The 22,844-nt window shown below is 45.2% G+C and overlaps 1 protein-coding gene across 1 annotated transcript in view; it reads left to right on the plus strand.

Moving 5' to 3' along the window:
• The window catches only part of LOC146797821 (delta(3,5)-Delta(2,4)-dienoyl-CoA isomerase, mitochondrial-like), a 197,026-nt gene that overhangs the window by 41,293 nt on the left and 132,889 nt on the right, over nucleotides 1-22,844 (plus strand). The window contains exon 2 of the mRNA XM_085625006.1: nucleotides 12,308-12,485. Within this exon, the coding sequence (XP_085481132.1) occupies nucleotides 12,308-12,485 (178 nt within the window). The remainder of the gene's footprint in view (nucleotides 1-12,307; nucleotides 12,486-22,844) is intronic.

Consider the following 22,844-nt stretch of genomic DNA (forward strand, 5'->3'; position numbering starts at 1 on the left):
ATTATAACCTCAGCCGAACCCTCGACCTCGTGAGCGGCCGGCCCTATCAAAAACACCAGTGTGGAAAACCTTTTTGATGTTTGTCTGAGCCTTATCTAGAGCAGAAAACGTTGCCACGTATTTCCCCATTCCTTTTACAAATTTTTCACCGAACAACATGCCGTTGGCAAGGGAACCTGGTTCGGTTGTAGCCATCTCCGCCAACTGGGAGTCAATCCGCATTAAGAATGATCGTCTCCTCTCCGTAGAAAGAGCCACATTGGCATTGCCCAAAAAGCACAAGGCCCGTTGAGCCCACTCCATGACCTCCGATGTGTCCAACGGAATATTTTGGTTCTTGGCGTTGACCGCCGCATCCAGAATTTTTGTAAGGGGACCAGAAACATCTAGCAGTTTGTCCTGACAACCCCTCCAGGCTCTATCCAAACCCTTTTTAGGGTCCTTCGCGAACTTTCGCATGAAAGTGGCCATGTTCGGGTCTAACTCTGCCGTATCTGCCACCTTGCCCGCCAACGAGGGTCTCGCGCATTCCGACCGTAAGGTGGCTCACACCTCTTTCTCAAAACTCTGCCGCAGATTGTTAGCCACATAGTGCGCCACCTCTGGGCAAGGCACCCACTCCGTGGACCTAGGGTGTATCAAGCTCTGGGGGTCAAATAAAAGATTCTTGGGCGCCTGACTGTCATCTGGCTTATAAGCAGTATGTTTGGACTTTTTCGCCTTCTTTTTTGGCATCACCGACTCCACCTCCGAGTCAGAGGCAGCTGATGTGGACGGTAAAGACTCGTCGGAAGTATATGAAGCCATGGAGCCATGATCCTTCATGACATTTCGTGCCATGCGCGCCAAAACCTGGGCTGAAGACTGCGAGCTCTCTGCGCCAGAATGACGAGATTTTATCTTCCTCTTACCATAATTATGAAGAGGTTTAGTAAATGGCTTCAGTGCCTTAATTAAAGCTTTATTAACAGAACCCTGGACGTGGGTATCCAGGGCTTCCACCAGGTTCTCCTCCAATTGATCCTGTTCAGGCTCCTGATACTCTTCATATTGCGCACAATCTACCCACTGATTATCCTCTTCGGCGTAGTACGCCATTGCTGTTAAGCAGAGAGGTCTGGAGGAGATTCTCAAGGGGGGGAGCAGCCCAGGGGTCTCTCAGAACTTATGACAACTATTGCACAGAGATAGAAATTACTTTAAAAGTGCTGAAAACTGTTCTCAAGGTGGAAGGAGCAACCCCTTATTAACTTCCCTAGAGACTAGCTCTAATCCGGAAACCCGCTCCGGTAAGCGTTAATTTTGAGGCCAGAGATTGATGCAGTCTGTCTGAGCGTTGTGCGCGAAGGGCCGTTCACTCGTAACATGAGAGAAACGGCTCCTCGCGCACACGCACAGTGTCCCGGGCAACGACGCGACCGCTCTCTGTGCACGAGAGACTCGCGTCTGCCTCCTCCTGCTCCACTGCCCCCTAGCGACACACTCGTACCGTAAACAACACCCGAGCGCGCGCCGCCACTACACGCATTTCCCTGAGGGACCGAGGCATAGAAACATCGCGGAAATCATTACAACAATGTAAGCACATTGAACTATCAGCAAAACAATCGCTAATACAAATATAACCTCCCCACAATCTTTACCATCTATAATAAAAAAATAATGGAAAGGCACTTATCTGCTGCTGCAGCAGCAAAGAAAGAGGAAGTTATGGCTTTGTCGGACGCTCTTATTATTATGGAGTGTGTTACGATTGGTGCACACACAGGAAGGGGTTGTCCTTCCGAGTCATGCCAGTTTAAAGTTGTTTTATTGGCTGCTGTGTATGTCAGTAAAGTTAGAGAAGCATAATCGGAGCCTCCGTGGACTGACATAGAAGTGCTTTTCCTTCATGTTTATTATATGGGACGGACTCTATGGTTGTTTCTGTTTTAATGCTGGCAAAGACTCATGGGATTTTTTTGTCTTTGATTAAACCTGTTGTTGTTAAGGCTGCTGAGTGGAGTAAACGAAAGAGTAAAGCATAATCTGAGCCTCCGGTCCTGACCTAGAATTGACCGCTTCTTGCAACCCGTGTTCCAACCTATTCTGCTGAATCAATAACTTTGTCACATAATGGATGTTATGATATCCCTGCTGTGTAATATCCCCGCCGCTGCATTTCATGTTGTTTTCGCCATATTGTGTTCATCATTAGTTTAGCTGCTTTGTCGAATTCCGTCGTGCATCACTGTTCTTTGTGAACCAGACATTTGACATTTCTTTCGTTAAAGTCCAAAAACTCTCAATGCGATAAGTGGCTTTTATTAGCGGGGACATCTTATCTCTTTGGGGATTTACATATAATGTCGAGGTTAATGCACAAATTGCACGAGAAGCACATCAGACAAAGGGTGGCAGACTTTGGGGGGGGGGTTGTGGTTACGTCTAGTTCCATTTGGCAAATATATTGAATATAATACTGACAGGGCTCATATAAGTTCTACATCGATAGAACAGAATACCTATGGAGCCCAGAGGCCTTCTCATTAAGGTGTACGTTAGCGCAGGACAAAACCGCGCTTGTGTTACTAAGCAATTGCACGTTTTTCTTGGACTTTTTCAGAGTTTGTGCTGAGCTCGGGAACAGACAGGTAGTCACTGCTCACAATATATGTGCCCAGTCTTTTTTTATTTTATTTAAAACATACTTTATTGAGTTTACCAAGTGCCACGTCATCGGTGGGCTTGAATATAACCAATACCTAGACAATTCAGCAGAGAACAAGTTAGTAGCGAAATTTCTATTCATATAAGGTACATTAAGAACCCTGGCTACTGCCTGTGCAAGACATTAATATTTTGGCTTCCTCAAGCAATTATGGTTCCATTGCAGTTTGGTTATCAGTCAATGTCTGCCTGATACATTAGATTAAAAAACATCACCATTCATCCCTCCCTTCTGGCTCACCCCAATTAAGTTATAACAGGCCAGATGCTTGACTCATCATCAATCTGTTCCTAGCCGGGGGTCTCATTTAGTATGGCGCATTCCTAATCGCCGGGTCTTGCTGCTAGTAGGAGGGGAGAGGGGCGGCCACGGCTACTTTCTAGAGTAAGGAGATGAGTGTACTATATGCGTTGTGGTACTGGGGTTCGATTTATTTAAGTGCCTCCAGCATCAAATCCCATTCCTTGGAGATCGGTATTTTCCGTTGGCCTGTATATTCTTCCCTCCTTATGGCGGCGCTTTCTGCACTGCCCCATCGAACCGCCTCGCCGTGCCATGGATGTATTGTTGGGGGGAGGGACGACTTCCACCTCATAGTAATTGAGCGCTTTGCTATTAGTAGTGCCAGGTCAGCAAATCTGAGCTGTACTTGCTGTGTCTTGGGGCTGCGGTAGAAAAGCACAGCTCCGCTGTGTTCCAGTTAGACATACCTGTGTTTCCTATCATATGTGCAATCTCAGACCAGAACATACCTAGGCGTGGACATGTTCACAACATGTGCATTATGTCTGCATCTTTTGTCTGGCATCTTGGGCAGCAAACCTGGGCAGTGTGGTACATGCAGTTGAGGCGGTATGGAGTGAGGTAGGCCCTATGTAGGATCATGTAGTGTATTAGCTTGAATTTGGCATTATCGGATACTCTTTTAGGGTATTCCAAAAGAAAGGCAGAATCTTTGTCCGATGGGTCCCTACCCAGGCCCCTCACCCATTTCTCCCTTAGTGTCGTGATGGGGGTCTCTGCTTGTTCCCTGATACCCCTGTACAGCCATGTAATCAGGTGGAGTCCATTACCCATAAGGTACACTGCATGTGCCAGCTCATGAGTCGGAGGCTCTTCACCAGTTGGTGCCAGTGTTTCTTCACATATCTGACCAGTGCTTCTTGCAACAGAAAGAGAGAGCGTGGGACCCCTTGTTCCCGGGAGAAATTCTCGTGGTCCAACAGCATCCCATCTGCAAATAGTGCTCCCACTGTGGAGACCCCCTCCTGCGTCCAATTGGGTATACTACGCCTAGTGACCACGCCAGTGGGTGTAGGGATTCCCAACAGTGGAGTATTAGGGGCATTGGGGAGTGTCTGGTTAATGTATTGTAGCGCCCGCTTCCAATAGGTGATTGCTGTGTGCAGCAGTAGGGGGGTCTCAGAGGGGATTTTACTCTGCGGCAATAATAAAGTATGGAGGGTGCTGTAGGACAGAAGCCGTGGTGTGAAGCCAAGTTCTTGTAGGTTGCGCCCCACCAGCCAGTACGACAGCCATTGCAGTTGACTGGCATAGCAATAAGATCTAAAATCCGACACCCCCAAGCCTCTTCTGTCCGTCCCCAACTGTAATTTGGCCAGTCCCACCCTTCTGCGGCCCCTTCCCCATATTAGGTCCGTAAGCAGCGTGTCCAACGTTTTAAAAACTGAGGAAGGGATCAGTTCTGGCTAGTTCGTAAAAAAAAATATATAAGAGGCGCGGAAGCATGACCATTTTGGAAATTGCTATTCTGCCCATATCCGAAAGGGGCAGTGAAACCCAAAAGGAAATCTGGGAGCGAAGCGCAGTAATCGCTCTCACCAGGTTGCCATCTAACGGGTCTTGTGGGGACCTATATATTTAAATACCTAGATATTTGAAGGTGTTTGGCGCTACTGTAAGAGTTAGCTGCCCAAAACTAATGGCCTCCGGGTGTCCCCCCCCCCCCCCCCCCCGCAGAAAAAGAACGCCTGAGATTTCATCTCATTGAAGCTGGGTCTGAGATGCGTTCAAAATGATCATAAATGCGTTGTCTGGGTTCCAGGTCTTTAGCTAAATTGTGGGTGTAGAGAATAAGGCCATCCGCATATGCCACATTATATATGTTTTGTTGCCCACTCGGATCCCAGTTTCTCCCACTTCCTTTCGGAGTCTGATGGCCAGGGGCTCTAGCGCTAGCACAACAAGCATTTGCAATGCAATAGGTCTCGCATTTACGAGAGTTTGAGCTATTGGCATTGTAAATGACAATGCCTTTATTTATGTTTTGATTTTCAAAACATAAATAGAAGGCATTTAACAATGCCAATAGCTTAAACTCTCGCAAATGCGAGACCTGTTGCATTGCAAATGCTTGTTGAAACTTGCGAGTAAATGAAAAACTATCACGCAACAGTACAGTTTTTTAGGGTTTTTTGTAATTTTGCTCATGCAGTACTTTATACATATATACCGCAACGCTAAAATTTGTAGGCGTGGCAGACTCTGTACAGGAAACTGCACTGATAAAGGGTCGGCAAAGAGCTTGTTCCTACTGAGGATTCCACTGGTCCCAAGGAAATTCAGGACTACACAGTATCCGACCACGACTATCAGCTGGGCTGCGACGGACGACACAACACTGTCTCATGAAATGCGCTCTCAGGAAGGTGGCGGGCGCAGGGAGAGGGCATGCATGAAAGCAGGAGCGGCTGAGAACAGGAATGCCAGGGCCCCTTATCGTTAGATAATATTATAAACATGTATTTACGCAGCTGAGAGGTAGAATGAACAGGATCCGATGTCATGACACAGGATTCGATGTCATGACAGTATCACCTTTATATACAAACAGGTGCTCTTGTGGTGAAGCGTATGTCCTTTTGTATCTAACACCCATATTGAATATCAAAGTGTACAGAAAAGACTAAAGCTCTTACCCAATTGAAATGGACAAAACACTTCTCACAAGTGCAGAGAAGAAGGGGCATCCCTATAGTCAAACTCTAGGGAGGGAGTCAATGTGAGAAAAATTATAACATCGATTCAACAAACCCAATGCTGAATGCTCACTTGCACACCCATATATCCATATCTGTTGGATCCTCCACTTACTACTTCAAGGATCCTGGCCCCGCGGCGACACCTACTAGGGTCTGCTACTCCCAGCGTGAGTGCCGGTGGGCCGGGCTCAAGTCTCTTATAAAGTATGAGGAGAGTTAGGTAGAAAAAACCCGCATCTGCAGGTGAATTCAATCTCACTTGACCGGCGCGCATATACTGCGTCACGTTACCACAGGGAATACAAAACCCCGCAGAATCATGGGGGATGTATTTCCCGGTTGATAGGGATTCAGATGAAGTACAACAAGACTAAACATTAATACTGTTGCACAATGTAACCTCTCAGTCCACCAGATGTCCGGACTTGGTGGCACTGATTAATAGGTTAATTCGGATTGCAACCACAGAGAACACAGAATGCACTGTGTTCGATGTGGTGATCAGAAACTACCATAACCCCAAGGAATCATGGTTAGCATGGTTCTAATCATGGCCATGCATCATTTATAAGTTCTCGGGACCAGAGATTTTGAAAGGACCAAAGTTTATTAGAGTAAAACACCGTAAAAATAAGTTTTACAGTGTATGCCCCGAGACCAAATCAATTGCACAAAGTTTCCAATACGGTTCATTCACTGCAACTAGCTCACATGAGGCTTCCAGCATTCTCCTGCAGCAGGCTCTTCTCGGCTACTAGACATATAGAAACAACATCCTATGCAAGGTCCAGCAGACTTCTCTACACTCAATATGTATGAAATTGTTTTGTGTTTCTGGCATCTACACTGAGAACTGAATCATGTAATAGGCCACAGGCTTCTGCTAGTTGTAACGCCTTCTGAAACCCCATCAATTATGTTTCCTCCAGGAGTGTATACGCTTTAAAAGTTAAAGTGAACTGGCTACAGAGACTGGTGTAACTAATACGACTGTGCAGGAAATGTCACCACTTTCAAAACAAAACACTCTCACGAAGGAATAATTTACTAGGAATAATCAAGAAATTGAAGGAGGCTGGTTTCAAAAGAATACAACCAACTGGAAGGAATAGATTACACAAGCAAATAAACAAAAAATGTTGTCACAAAGTACTCTGTGTAGAACCAGACTACATACAACATATAAGGTCATTATATAATGGCGGATGACTGCCAGTGCTTCTGTTTACCACGGTTGTATGACTGATTGCTTCTGGCTGTATTGGTTATGCAAGGTTTTATTTGCCTGGCAGCCCTGAAAATTACAGTTTCTGTGTATAAGACTAAAGCTTTCCACCATCACGTGATCTGCCGGGATCGCCGTCCCAACAACCAGACAAGTAAACAGCGCCGCCTGCACAGAGACACACAACGCGGGCGGGAGAGACAAGTGAGGCCGCAGTATCATACTGTATCAGCACTGGTCACACTTTCAAAATAAAGACAAGCTCAAGGAAACGCCGTGTGAGCTGCCGTACATACTTCAGCGAGATTTTGTAGTAGCTGATGAGCAGATTGAACAAGAGGTAAGAAAAGGAGCATGGCACAGAAAAAAATGCAGGCAGGGTCGATACGTAAGTTATAAAAAGGAATGTAGTAAAGTAGGTAAGTAGGGAAAATAAGGAAGGTTAAGAATGGAAGGCATAGACGAGAAAGCGGATGAAGGAAGGATGAAAAAAGTAAGGAAGGTTGTAAAGAAGGAAGGGAGGAGAGCAAAGGATATACGGTGAAGGCAGATTAAAAGGAGAGGAAGGTAGAGGAGAAAGGGTAGGAAAGTAAGAAGCAACAAGTGGCGTTGAAGGTGATTCAATGAAAACAGTGGGTGTGCCGGCAGAGGAGGCTGGGTCTGCGCAGCAAAGCCGCGAAAGTGAAAGTGATCGTGATCGCGATCAAAGCGGCCGTGAAAGTGAAAGTAAGCGCGTGCCCGCGCACATGCACTGTAGCTCTAGGCTGGCCTGGTAGCACTTTTTGCAGCCCATATACAAAATGTCTCTTCGAGCCTTTGGCTCGCGAGACCTAAAAAGCAGTGGTGACGGGGCAGCCCTGCGGTGTGTCTCTGCTCACTCAGTAAAGCTGCGAAATGTGGGCGCCAGATCGAGCCCGTTCCGTGGGGGTGGAGTGAAGCAGCCTGACCCTTTTATATAGTTTAGCGGGATGCCAAACCTGGCCATGGCCTGAAGCATGTTTTCCCAATTAAGGGTATTAAAGGCTTGGCGCAAATCGAGGGTAATGCACCCCGCGTCCTTAGAGTTATTAGGTGTGGCCTCCATGATATGATAGAGGCGTCTTATATTCAGGGAAGTGCTACGGGCTGGAACGAAACCGTTCTGGTCCGTGTGGATAAGTTGTGGTAGGAGGGGGAGCAGTCGGCAAGACAATATTTTACACAGAATCTTGTATTCTGTTGGTAAAAGCGACAGTGGGTGGTATCCCGACATGTCCAGGGAGTCCCTGCCCGGTTTGGGGAGTGAGGTAACCAGTGCCTGCATGGTGGTGAGGGGGAGGGCGCCATCCTCCATCGCCGTTTGGTACAAATGTTCCAGGTGGGGAACCAATGTATCCGAGAAGGAGTCGTAAAACTCCACCGGTAGGCCATCGAGACCTGAAGCCTTGTTGCGTGGGAGTTCTCGGATAGCTTCTTTAATTTCTTGTTTGGCTATTGGACCAGTCAGCTCTTTTTGGTCCGCCTGTGAGAGTTGGGGGGTAGTGTAGGTCCCGCAGAAAAGCTTCCATGGGTTCCCTCACTGCCTCTCCGGGGGCCCCATACAGTGCTTTGTAATAATCACTGAAGGCTAAATTTATGTCATACTGTGTTGTTAACATGGAACCGTCTGGTAAGGCTATCTCGTGTATCGGAGTGGGGGGGGCGGCGTATCGCGCAGCAGTCGTGCAAGAAGCGCTCCTGATTTATCAGCCTCTGTAGACTGAGAAATTCCATGTAAACTGTATTCATTTTAGGCTCGCATAAAAATAGGCAAGGCCACGAAAGCAAATACAATAAAAAGTTTAGCTATTGTAAAGTTGCAGTGTGCTGTCCTCTGTGCCCAAGTTTCTATTGACTGCTGCACTAAACATTTATAAAAGAATGCTGACCAAGACCACCTTTTGGTTTTTGTACTATATATTACTTTTTTTTAATGAAAGAGGTTGGTGTGACAGCTAAAGAAGTCTGTAGACCACTGTTTTTCTGTCCTGTGAGTAGGACTGATTTACCCGGAAAGGGTTTGGTGTTTTCTGTTGCTGCTTGGGGGAGACCAGCATGCTGGGCTCCTCTTATTTGTGCTCAGCAGCAGCAAACGCCTGTAGTGAACGCAGGAGTGTTGCAGATTGGTCAAGATGCTGTTACAACGGTTCTGGTCACACTACACTATAACATTGACCAATACCCGTTACCAAACACTCCGGGCATGCCTCGTAAACCTTCCCGTGTGAGGCCTCGTTAATTTTTTTCTTAGACTTCTACTTACTAGTTAGTGCCATCTTTTTTGTCCCCTCGCCTTTCCTAATCCTATCCTTGCGTAATCCTATTTTTCTACCCCTTTCCATGTTTTTCTCCAGTCCCTCATCTCTGTAACCCATCCTATTTCTTCCTCAGCAACCTTTTTTCCCTTATGTACTTCACACATTTTTCTCTTTTTTCCCACCCTTTAACATGCCTTCTCCGTATGCTTATGTCTTCTCACCTTTCTACGCCAGCCCCTTTCTCGCGATCACACCTTGCTCGCCTCCAAATCAACCAGATGTTTTGTTTTCTGATGACTGCCTCTTTCCGTCCCCTGTCTGCCTCTTTTCTGACATGTTTTTTGTTTTCATCCCTCCACTGGTCCTCATTTTTCTTCTTCTCCCCCCTCCCCCCCCCCCCCCCCAGGTGTCTTCTCTGTTGCAGATGGTTCTGCATTTCACAGCAAAAAACTGTTACATTTGCAACAACACGTGCATCTTCACTGCAGTGCAGACGACGAAACAGAATTCGTAAATTTAAAACAAGCAAACATTACAATTTCATGATGTTTTAGCCACGACTACATGCCGACCATTGTTATCATTGTCACAAACAGGAGCAGCTTTTTGCTGGTTCACGTGTTTTAGTTGATTTTCACAAACGTTGAGAACTCATCGAGTAATCATGGCAGACAAAAACACTCAGTTAATGACTGCATTGTATGTAAAACGGAAGTGTTCAGGTTCTTGTCTCGAAATATGTGTTGCACGCTCATCTCTTCATTGTCCAGACTGTCAAAGCACGAAAAGCAAGAACGGGCAAAAAACAATTATATCCCAGGCACTGCTTGCTGCAATTGTCAGACAGCATGGACTCAGCATAGTATCCGACGACACCAGCTCATCCTCTCCCTCACGAGGCAACCCTACGCCACCAAACTCACCTTCCAGGAAATAATGAGACGTTGCATCCTGGATGAGCAGCAGCTGTCTGAAGCTCAACTCCGAGAACAGAGAAGTCCTCGTCCTCGGACCCACCCCTTCAACATGGGACAATACTTGGTGGTCCTGTACCCTCAGCAGCACCCCTACTCCCACGGACCACGCCCGGAACCTCAGCATCATACTCTACTCCTGCTTCACCATGACCCGACAGATCAACGCTGTCTCCTCCTCAACACTCTCCGCATCCTTTGCAAGATTTTCAAATGGATCCTCCCTGAATCCAGAAAGACTGTCACCCTCCCACTTCTAACCAGCAGACTGGACTACAGAAACGCACTCTACACAGGAATTAATAAATCCCAGCTCCGGAAACTCAGACCATCCAGAACACCGCTGCCAGACTCGTCCTCTGCATTCCACGACACCTACAAGACCTCCACTGGCTCCCCGTTGAGAAGAGTCACCTTCAAGCTACTCAATCACGCCTACAAATCCCTCCACAACACCGGACACTAATACCTGAACGAAAGAGTCTCCTTCTACGGACCAAAGAGAAACCTCCGCTCTGCCGACCTTGCCCACGTCGTAACCCCACGCATCCACAGAGCCAGAACGGGTGGAAGAGCCTAATACTACCTCACGCCAAAGACCCTCTCAACATCAGACGTGTCCCCTACTCTGCACACCTTTGGGAAAAGCCTCGAGACCTGGTTCTTCGGCTGATTTGGAGCTGCACGACCTCCATTTCCCCCCCAGCCCCCAGAGACCCTCGCGGATGAGTAAAGCGCTTCACAAATCCCTGATTGATTGATTGAATGCTTATTGGAGGCTATTGACTCTAATTAATACCACAGTGCACATGCCTAGTGGGGTGTGTGAGCACGTCACTTCTAGCCCACTAATTTCCTTTTCACATTAAGGGTGATCAGAAGCACAAGGCTGTACGTCACACATTACAAAACTAGATTAAAAACAATGCACAAAAAAATTAGAAGAAAAATCAAGGGTTTTCCTTCTGGGAATTATGTCTTAAATCATTCTGTTTTCTCGCCGAAGTTCAGATGTGGTTGTCAGTGACTGCTGTCATAAATGCCCAGCAGTGCGTCGGGTTCAGGGATTTGTAAAGCAGCTACCAGATGTCTGCAGATAACAGAAATGTAATCAACATAGCCTAACCTTATTGCTATATAAAATGCTTCATTCCTCCTCGGCTAGGTTGGTGCCCTATACCAGTTCCAACACATATCTTTGAGTGATTTTCTCAGAGAGGGTCGATATTTCTTAAAACAAACTGGTTCCATTGTCACTCTCGTAATCTTGACCACAGAGTACCACATTATGCCGCAGATTTCAAAAACACACCACATAATTAAACTCCTCAAAATAAAATACCATTCCTTATGATTAGACTCCATTACACTCAATCCCACACCACAATTCCAGTAAACTCAAAACCCCATAATTACTATCCACATAATTCCACTGCACACCATGCCTCATAATTCCACTCCACACCATGCGATTCCACACCACACAATCCACAACCAACCCACATAGTTCCACTCCACACCACATACATTCACTCCACTCCATAACACATGGGTAAATGACATTGTCATCTACAACCACAATAGCTCTAATTCTCGCTAATGCGAGACCTGTTAGCATTGCCAATGCTTGTTTAGGCTATCGTCTGCAAACCCTCTTTGTAAACAGCATCTCTAACAATATTTAGCTATCATAATCCCTGCAATTCTTCTTCACCTTTTTCATTGTTTCCTTTTCCTTCGAAACATGACCGTTTCTGTGCTTCATTTCTTGATGACTTTGCTTGATGTTATGTACCATGTTCATGCTGAATATCGATCTACTGATAAATTGCTGTCTGCATCCTCCCTGTTTATCTGTGAACCATATTCATGTGCTTAAGGTTGAAATCAAGATTTTGTCTTTTGTAGATGACACCTATCTTCACCTAAGTCATTACAGTACTTACTTCCCTGTTCTGCTGCCAAGATACAAACAATGAGCTTTGTGGCTTTACACATGTGGTCTGTTACATAGAAAAGGGATAAGTTGCAGGATGTTCTAAGAGCAAAAGTATGGCTTTTGACATTCAAAATGTAATTCAGTTAGCAAATCTTTAATTTGACATTTTATTATTCTACAGATCTTCGCTTCTCCAAAGCCTTCTCACTAAGCTTCCGTATGATGTCCTCTCAGCAAGAAAAAGCAGATGTGTCATACACATATGAGACTCTGAAGGTGACCCAGGCACGCGACAAAGTGCTACATGTAGAGCTGAACCGGCCAGAGAAGAGGAATGCCATGAACCAGGCCTTCTGGAGGTAATGAGGATGGACCTGATTTGAATGATAGTTCCTATCATGTAAAATAAGTACCATAGTGTTTAATGCCCAGATTACCTACCAACGACCATATTCTGATTCTACCTTCTTTGTCCTTGTCCCTAACTTTGAGGTCAGCCCTCCTCCAAAATTGCATGCTCCAGGTCAGCAGATGAGTATCCAACAGCTGTCTAATCCTTAACTCGAGCAAAGTGGAGTTTGTGCTGTTTAGCAGCAAGCATTTTTCTGGTCCCCAAGTTGGTGGCCACAAGAACTTGGCTCGCTTCCCACCCCAAATGCCAAGGTCAAGAATGTAGGGATTGTTTTTGACAGTAAAATATGTTTTGAGGGCCATATTAACTCCATCACTTTAGCTTCCTTTTATATCATGAAGCTTCTCAGAAAAGTCCTCCCATTTATTCTGCGAGACCTACAGAAAACTGTCATCCCGGCACTCATTCTTTCACAAAACTATTACTGTAACACCCTGTTTTACAAACATTCAGAAAAGATGTCTTAACCTCTTCAGTGCCCCGCCCTTTCCCCGCCCTGTGCCGGCCGTTGCACTAGCGGGCGGGGTTCATGACGAGATAGTCTCGTCATGGGCACAGCGCAACCGCGCTCCATGACGAGACTATCTCGTCATGGGCACTGAAGGGGTTAACGGATTACAGAGTCTACAAAATGCTGCTGCTCGCCTTTTTCTTGGCATTTCCAAACAAGTTGGTGTCCTCTGCACTGACTCCACTCCATTGGCTTCCCGTCAATAAGCGCTTTGACTTCAAGGCACTCTGTACTCCCTTAAAGGCACTTCATGGCATAGGCCCCAAATATCTCAGACAAAGCCTCACTGGTATCTCCAGCCCAAATCGATTTGCTCTGCGGTCGCCTTCAACCTGGTAGTCCCTAAATGTAAAATCTCTTCTTGGGTTGGGAGGAGCTTCCTAGCCTGCACCACCAGACTCTGGAACTCCCTCCACCTCGATCTCAAGAGACAGACTCCACTGTTAGCTTTCCGAAAAGCCCGCAAAACCTTGTTTTTAAACAATAATATCTCTATCTTTACCCTCTGCGTTTCTGCTTGATAACCTTTTTTCACGTAGTTTAGGGCGTAGACACCTTAGGCTAGATGAGCGCATTGTAAATCATGTTTTCATTGAATTTCCTTTAGCAATGTTGACTATTTCGTAAAAATAACATATTCTATCTGTGGCCCCTGCCCCTTAACTCTGAATGGCCAATAACGGAAAATACCACCTTCACATCTATCTTTATAAGTTCTTTAACTAATCCTTTGTCAGCTCAAAGCACGTCAGTGATCAAGGATGGGCCACTTGGCCTATCAAATTTCTTATGTCTTTTTCATGCTTGACAAGACAGTCCTCGACCATCTGCTCATAGTGAAAGTTAATTACAGCCCAACAAAACCACACACACTTCGTTGTAGCACAAGATGGCTGCTCAACGCTCGCTATATATGCCCTCTTCCATAGCAACATCTATGAGATTTAGACAGGAGTTTGTCTATGAATTTGGATCTGCAACGAAGGAAGGAAATCTAGCTTCTTACTCACAATGAAAGTAGAATTCACCTCCGATGTAACAACTGGCCATGACTGAAACCTCAGTCTGCCCGTAAGCAGTTTCTTGTATTGCCAGTCCTCTTGCCCTCTCCAGTAGATGTTCCAACAGATCTTGAAAGGATGACCCCACTCCTCTCAGCCCATTGATCTTGAAAGGATTACTTCCTACATCATTGTTCTGGAAAGGCAAGGAGGGCTACCAATGGAACCCTTAAATTTGGGCCCGAAAAATCCAAATCAAATCTGCTCTAAAGAAACTGCATGACTACCCTACCAATTCTAACTTCATAAAAAACGGATTGTGCATGCTCTGCTGCAGCCCTGAATGGCAGTCGCTATCCTTCGTGAGCGATCCTATATCTAGAGCCTTGATTTTTTTTGATCTTTCACGCTGACCGTCTCAGCTGCTTACACGAGCGAGTCAAGAACAACATAGTCTTCTCGAGAACCAGTGGCAATATCCACTCCTGAGCCATGCCAGACAATGCAGCAAAGGGAAACGACCCTTGCACACTCGAGGGTATTCCCACATTATAGCTCCTTCTTTCAGTTCATCCCAAGAGTCTGGGAAAGGCAGAGCAAGGTGAAAAAGTTGATGTGGCAATGTGCTATCAGTTCATCCACCACCATATATTCCTCTCCATGAATCTGAATAGAAATTACATGAGAAAACAACTGACCTTGTCTGTAAATAGGTCCAACCCCGGTAGGACCATCTCCTCAGCTGATTGCCCTGAAGATGGAATGGAGAAAAATCTTGAAAGCCTCAGCCAGCCCACTGTTTGTTTTTATGCACCTCGCAAATATGAACTGCAGAAAAATTTTACAAGGAATGTAGAATGGAAAAATGTGAGGTAAAGGAAGTGTTAAAATCTAGAAAGATTGGTATATATTGAAGATGCAATTTAAAATATTAAGACCAGAGTAAACAAAAATAGGCTCTGATGACGAGTTATGACATGGGTATCGTATTGCAAACAAGTCCCTCTTACCCTAATACTGGAACAATTGGTACACAAGCACACCTTCTGAAATCTAAAAGGGCTCCTAAATTAATGTTCTGCTTGTCATAGATTGTGGATTCTCAGATCAAAAGGGGTATGGAGAATCGTGAGGCTAGCATTATGAATTTTACTTTTATTAACCACTCTGAGCAACACTTTAAAGAACAACAGAACTAGAACCTTGAGTAAGCACATTGATTAGAACACTGCATTCCCATATAAGCTTTGCGTCCGCCATCGTCTTCCTCTTTTGGTGCTGTTACAAATAAGATCAAGTATTCACCAGCCCGCTCCTAACGCGCATCGCAAATTATTCTTCATTGACTCTCATTCGTTTCTCCCACAGTTTACTGGATCGGAGATGGTGTTAAGCCTCAATTTCATGAGTCAATGTGTCTCCGCGGTATGGCGGTCTCTTTGACTGTGAACTGGCTGAGGGGCTGACTCAGAGCTCGCTCGAGCAACGAAGGCCCGGATATGGGGAATTAAGAAGGGCTGGGCCAGCAACGAACAACTGACTGCTGGGCAGGCGCCAAGTCCGTGGTCTGTGGCGATGGGGAGGTGTCGTTCCGCATGCAGGGTGGTCCAATGGTGGTGGCAGTGCAGGTTAAAATGTTAAAACCAACAAATGCTTCAAAAATGGTTGCAAAAGATCAGAAACAAATTTGACATATTGCATTTTGGAGTGCAATAAATATCAAAGTGGAGGAACTTTGTACCTAGTTGGTACAGAAACGTCTCTAATCCCCACTGAATTTCAGTAAAACCAGCAATTTGAATCTGCAGATTCAGTTTAGATACGTTGTAGGGACTGCCGTGAAGGTAAGCAGGTTATATGTGACTTTCTAAAAGTATTGTTAGGTTAAAAATATCCTTTTGTATGTGATGTTTATTGAGCTAAAGTCAGCCTTCGACTCCGTTAACCCAAGCCAGAGAGGAGTACGGGTAAGCTGACGGGAGATGCCTGAATGGTTAGGAGTAGCCCTGCAGTGCTTTTATGAACATACCATGGCAAAGCCCAGATACAAACAGATGGGTGAGTGCACTCCGAATTTAGGGCAACAGCTGGAGTTTCCAAGGCTGTGTAATGGCCCCTCAGTTGAGTAGTTTAGACATATACCCTGGTTGCTTGAATCTTGACATAACCAAAATGGGAGAGGAAATAATTGCCATACTCTTGTTTGAAGATGATTCAGAATTGCTGTCCCTAAAGGAGTTATCAGTGTGCCACCTACTGAAAGACTTTGAAGTGTACTTCTCGGAAAAGGAGCTTGTAATCAACATCAGCAAAACTAAATATAAGGTCTCAAATGCAAAAAGCCCACTGAAATGGTCTTTCTTTGTTAACATGGTTCCCTTACTAGCGTTAACAGAAACTATGGTCTAGCCTGGACCCCACAAAGGGAAGCTTGCATCATACATTCTCAGCCAGAATGCTGGGGTGTTCTAAACCGCGGGTGTAAACTAAGCAGGGACTCCTTAATTACAGTTATCTAGGTCTGTAGACTGAAGGTAGTGGCCCTTTCTGCATATAGGGTGGAATAGTGGGTACATCAAAATCAGTCATTTGTTTGAGATCTCTTCTAAGACTGGTCCCAGCAACCCATAGATGCTCTTAAGGCCTGAAGTTGGTCTGAACTGTTTAACAGATATAACCACTTGGTTACCTCTTACTCTTTGAACCAGATTACGCAAAAACATAATGACAAGGTTTCTGTGCTGTCACCTGTATCGAACATTTAGGGAAGTATAAAATATAAGCCCACACTAAGAAAATAATGAAGGATATCAGATGTGGGGAATTAAGGGCAAATTAAATGCTTCTACATACAGCCAATATAATTACAGACGGCTATTGGTTTTGTAACTTAGAACTGGGAGTTGTTTATCGGGAGACACATCCACCAACCATACTAGTTTGAATTGCTGGTCTGGTGGTATGTCATCTTTAGGATTTGCATACTTCCTCTGCATGCCTTTATTGCGAAATGGGAATCCTGGTTGAGTGGCAATGGAAATTGCTATTGTGATCATGATGAGACAGAAAATAGTTACCATTTTTGCTCTTATGTTCAAAAACGTTGTCGTGTCTTGGTAACGACCCACGCAGAGACGGGTAGGCGATTATGTATTTCTTTATTTCTTATCTGTTGGCTGTGCCCACATGTACGTCCATTCCCTCTGCCCTCGTGCCCAGCAATGCCCTCCCCACTCCCTGACTGGAAGTGGTATTCGGTTCCTGTCCCCTACCCATGGTCGGGTGCAGGGTCCTAGTGCCCCTGACCCAGGTCACTACAAACGTGACCACAATGATGCAGAATTTTTCAGACTTAATTTAGGATTTCTGCTATAAAAAATAGACCTATCACAGTACTAAGTTGTAGGTCAGATATAGCACTACATTAATCAGTGCCCCGTATATGTAGATAGCTTGTTACAAACAAGGTGACAAGTATATGGCCATGGTGTGTTTTTTAGGTCTCGCCTGAGCCAGCGCATGCATGCGCTGCTCTGGCGAGACATTTAGTAAGCGTGGTTTTGAAAGTGCTACCCCATGCTTTGGCTGGCCTAGCGCTTGCGTCCACGCGAGCGTGCATGCGCGCAGCAGCCATCTGTCTTTCACGGGTCATTAAGTGAAATGCATCGCGATCACTTTCGCAGCGCAGAGGCGCCAGCAATCCAACCACGTGACATCCGTCCTGCAGTGTGCCAGCAGCAAGCATCATTCCTCGTGCACTCCAGGTACAAGGCAACACCCTCCTAGCCACACCTACTTCATTAGGCCACCTAGGAAGAGGGCACCATTTTTCACTTCCTCGGGCTCTCTCCGCTTTCCATCTTGGCAGCAAAGCACATTTTCGTCATGCCGCATGATTGGAAACCTCTGATAGCAATCACACAAGTTGTCACAGATTTAGTTTGTATTTCCAGGGCTCTTCATTTACGTCTGTCCTGAAAAAAAGGATTTGTTGTGGAAAACAATGTGCGTTGAAGGATTCTTTGTGATTTTGCTTCACTGGCAGGAGCTTGTGCAAAACAGAGCTGCTTTTCTGGGTGGAGTATGGGTGTGAGCAACCTCCCAACCTCAGTTCGGTTTATGCATCTGGTCACATGCTCCCACGTACAGCAAGCTTACATTAAATGCGGTGGTATAGGGTGTGAGTATGTGGCAGAAGAGCTTCAGAGTACTGATTCATTACCTTCTTGCATTTAAGCCTCCATGTTCATTTCCTGGTTTTGCCATACTTTGTGTCTTGCGGCTGTAAAAACGAATAGAGTTCTATTTCAAGACAGGAATCTTAATTATGACCAAACTTGTTTACTGAAAAACTCTTGCAAAACAATGATAAAAGAAAAACAAAATGGCCACTGAGCATACCCATTATAATCCAGCTATCTCCTGCTAGGCATCCAGTCTGTATGACATCATAGTTAGCCCGCATGACATCAGAGTTCATGCTATAAATAGCCCAGAGTGACTTCACGCTTCCTCTTTTTTGCAGCTCTATTTGATTTTATGTGCAGCCTTTTCTCTATGGTTAATGCTATTACAAAAACTTTATGAAACATTCTTTATTGTATAGTTAGTTAAAACCATCAAACACGTTATATTTGTGCTGATTTAGGCTCTCAAGTTTAATTGTTCTGTCACAGATTGTATGATTTTGCACGATTTATATTGGGATTATTGTCTTAAAGGTTCAGTGTGCCATGTGCAGAGGTGTGGCATGAGCAGTCAGAAACTCTAGGTGAAAGTTGGGCCCACAATGATTTCTTACTAGCAGAATCGACCTGTGACTTTAAAATTTTCCGTGAAACACCTAATTTCGTAGTTGAACCTCAGAACCCAACTTGTAATGGGCAAGATTTTCCCCACCACTAGTGTTACTGGTACCACCGTGTCTGTAACTCTGAGGCTGGACAAATCCTTCCCATTTCCCAATCCACACGTAATGAGTCTCTAAGAAACCCAAAGAATCACTCCAGAGTCACAAATTGCAAAACCAAAATAGTAGCTACTGAAGCCTTCTAAGGTGCTGCTATAACTCTTTGGAGTTAGTTTCCTTCTGAAGTCTGACAAACCAGTGCCTTAATTACCTTTCAAAAAACCATGTTTCTGTTTGACGTACATCTAAACAACTCACTCTGAATCTCATCTTACTTTATTCTCTCCAATCTTTTCCTCCTCCAATTATGTTAATCTTTCTCATCTTCTAATCTCTTCCTAACCACCCATACTTCACCCTTCTCATGTTTCTCCTTTACAGCTGTTCTTACCTAGACAATAGGTCTCGCCTTTGGGATCACATAAATGTTTAGCCATGCAACATGATGTTGTTGCACCAAGGATTTTGTGCTGGATAACTAAACACTTATAAGGTCCCAAAAGCGAGACCTATTGGCTATGCCAACGCTTGTTATTAAATCTATCCAGCTTATGAGTATTTTTCGTCCCTGAATCATTGTTTAGATTAATTTTCTATTTCAATATTTGTATTTTGTACGACGTTTAGTTTTATATTTTGTGCATTAACTATTAAGAGGTTTCATAATGTACTGTAGTGCATTTTCCACTGAGTAACATCTTTTTAAATTTAGTTTTCATTTAATCTGCGTGTTATTTGATATGTAGCTACCTGACGGTGAACGACCAAAAAAACTTACAGAATATTTTGTTTTGTTAACCACACCTTTGACCCCGCCCCCATTGCATGCAGCATCAGTTGCCATACTTTTTTTTTAAGGTCTCACCTGGCATTGCAGCGCAAAGTGCTGCTCGCTGGGCGAGAGATATTGTAAGAGAGTAGATTTGAGATGGGGACTTGAAGCCCCACCCCTCATTTTCAATGGCTGGCGTCACCGTTTATGCTAAACGGTGGCTTGCCATCAGAATTTAGGTTTTTAGGCCACTGCCCTTTCTCCCTTTAGTCCGGCCGATCCAGACAGGGTCGTCTGCTTTGCTGCTGTCGCAATGCAATTTCTTATCTTTATGGGGGGCATCTATTTTCACTCTGTCTCGTGTTTATTTTTGCATGGCGCTTTCACTTAAAGTAAAAGTGCGATGCAAATATAAACAAGCGGCTGAGTGAAAACAGATGGCGAACGCTTGTTTTAAAGGAAACCTGCATGCAGTCCGACACAGCATCTGGGTGGGGTGTACGGTTTAAAAGATGAGGGTAGAACCTTTGAACTCGTTTCATGTGTAACAATTCAATACAGCGCCTTGAAGTGGCTGTGTGGCGGCAGCTTAAACGATGCCGAGCCCCAGTGGCCGTCATTCATCACTCTAGGTGACGCTCTGACGGGAGATAAGCTATCAACAGCCTTCAGATCAGAGATTTCTTCCTTTACCACAAATCTCCAAAGCTGCCTCGTCAAAGAGGAACACTCCAAGTTTGCGAGCAGAGACGATAAAAGGCAGCTCCGATCCTAATTGCCAGCCCCTCATGCAGCAGCGATATGTTTCACGTAAAGGTGATATAGCTCAGTGGGCTAATGTGCCTGCAGAAAAGATCGGAGCGATAATGTGGATTCGCGGATTCGCTCGACTCATTCTTTCCATTGACGTAAATATGAGCTCAGCAATTATAGCACTAATCGCTTCGCGTGTGCAGAGGTGTGAAGTTGCAACACAATGTCAGGAAACGCTATTAAATGCAAGAATTAATAACACAGGAAAGATTGGACAAGGGAAAAGTTTTGAAGTGTTGAGGTCATGTTGGGTGTTAGAAGTGGGGGAGGAGGGCATATCACATTCGGGGCCAACACAGAAAGAATACGGGCGAGTATAATTAATCCGGAGTGGGGCAGCCTCCCGACAGCTCTTTCTCTGAAGATATCTGAGCGCTATAATCACGTGTAAAAGAAATGCATTATACACACTAGCGGAACAGTCTTAGGTGTTGTTGAGTTTCACACTCATGTAGTACCCGCTCCACACGCTTCCCCGTCACACCCCCTTCCCCGCCTAGCCTCTAGATTCTCAGAGGAGTGTCGAGTTTTGGGACCGTTTGCCCTCAGACTTCTAGTAAGGAGGCACAAATGTACTCCGAGGAAGTCTGGGGCTGAAACACCTCTTCCATTGTCAAATGTAGACTACCCTTGACTTTAAGCCCTCCTCCCGGCCACAGACTGTGAGTTCCTCGCGGACTCCCTCACCACTTACCTGGGGCGATGCTGGCACACAGCAGGAAGAGCAGGCTCCCCCTGCAGATGGAGAAGTACATGGTGGGATTGCGCCTACTACTACGCGGAGTCCGCCGGCACCTCTGAGTGCTCCCTGTGGGGCTCTGCAAGCTGCGACTTCATCCCATTCGGAGTCTCCGGGACTAGGTCCGGCGGTGAGGTGTCTCACCACGCGGCTCAGGCGACCTTCTGATGGCGCAGTGAGTCTCGCAGCGCTGGTGTCCGGTTTAAAGAAATCCTTTGAATCCACAGATGAGATCCTAATCTTTAGTAAAAGTTTTCTTCCTTTTAATTTGCCTTATTATCTGTATTCTTGGCTTGTCTTGTCTTTCTTTGTAATCCTTTGCTTATTCCTTATCACTGTACTCTTTTTAATCTTTGCTTGTTTCTTTTTTTAAGAACTTTTGACCTTATTTTCTGACTTACTACCTGCCCCCTTTTTCTTTGCTTACATTTCTTTTTCCCTTCCTGTTCTTTTTTCTCTTTCGTTTACTAAGCTTCTTTGCTATTTCGTTCCTTCCTTCACTCCATCTGTTGTCTTTTCAGCTTTATCTCCTTCTATCCTTTCTTCCCGTGTCTTTCTCTTTAAACTCTTGTTTCTTTTTCCTTACTTTAAGTACTCCTTCCTTTATTACTTGTTGGTGTCTTGCTCTTTCTTCCTTCCTTTAATTCTTCCCACCGTCTCTTTTGCTTTTCATTCTTCCCCTCACTTTTTATCTCTTTCTTCCGTTTGTCGGTCGCGCTCCAGCCTTCTCCTTGAGGGTAGACTGCTGCTGGCGGGCTGCTGCAGCTGGGAGTGAGCGGGAGACAGTGAGACTGCCTCGCAGAGTAGATCGCTGCGCGTCTATGTTTTAGCCACTTGGACCTGCCCAACTTCAGCCGGAGGGAGTGGACGAATACCTTCCCGCTCGCTGAGACGCAGATCTCATTTCTCTTCAGAGTGGGGACAGCCAATAATGAGCCCCGCCTATCGCAGGGAATGCACGGCCCTTCATCATCGAATCCCATCAGAGCAACCCCTCCACCCTTCGGGACGCCGGTCAGCTCCGACATCTAGATTTCATTTGGCACATACAAGACTTTTGATTTGAACTGAAAGGATAGCTCAGTGGGTTGGACGCCTGCTGCAGAGATGTGTGTTTAACAAAGCCGGCAGATCACAGATCCCACTTTGCTATCACTACATAGTTTCTTCACAAGCCTAGAGTGATGCAAACTGTTTAGCCCAAGGATCGAAGTATTAATCTAAAACAGAAAGTACTAGGAAAACACAAGAGAAAAAGCAAAGCCATTATAATTATGGGGCTGGAGACAACTAGATTATGTGGTAGGGTTGACTAAATTATGTGTGAAGTAAGGAAAAGCATGCATATACCACGGCATGTTTTTTCATAATATTACTTATTTATTGTCTTTTTAGGTTGAGCATTCAAGACCCCTTCTATATACTTTTGTATATACTTATGTGTGTATGTACTTTGTGGGGTCTGGAGATCAGCCCTAGGACTTGTCTGCTTCCAATTAGGGACTTTTTTCTGTTCAACTGCCTCTATTTAACTGTCTTGATAAAAAACGACCAGTAGAGG

The sequence above is a fragment of the Triturus cristatus genome, chromosome 9, assembly GCF_964204655.1.
Source record: "Triturus cristatus chromosome 9, aTriCri1.1, whole genome shotgun sequence".
Classification (NCBI taxonomy): Eukaryota; Metazoa; Chordata; class Amphibia; order Caudata; family Salamandridae; genus Triturus; species Triturus cristatus.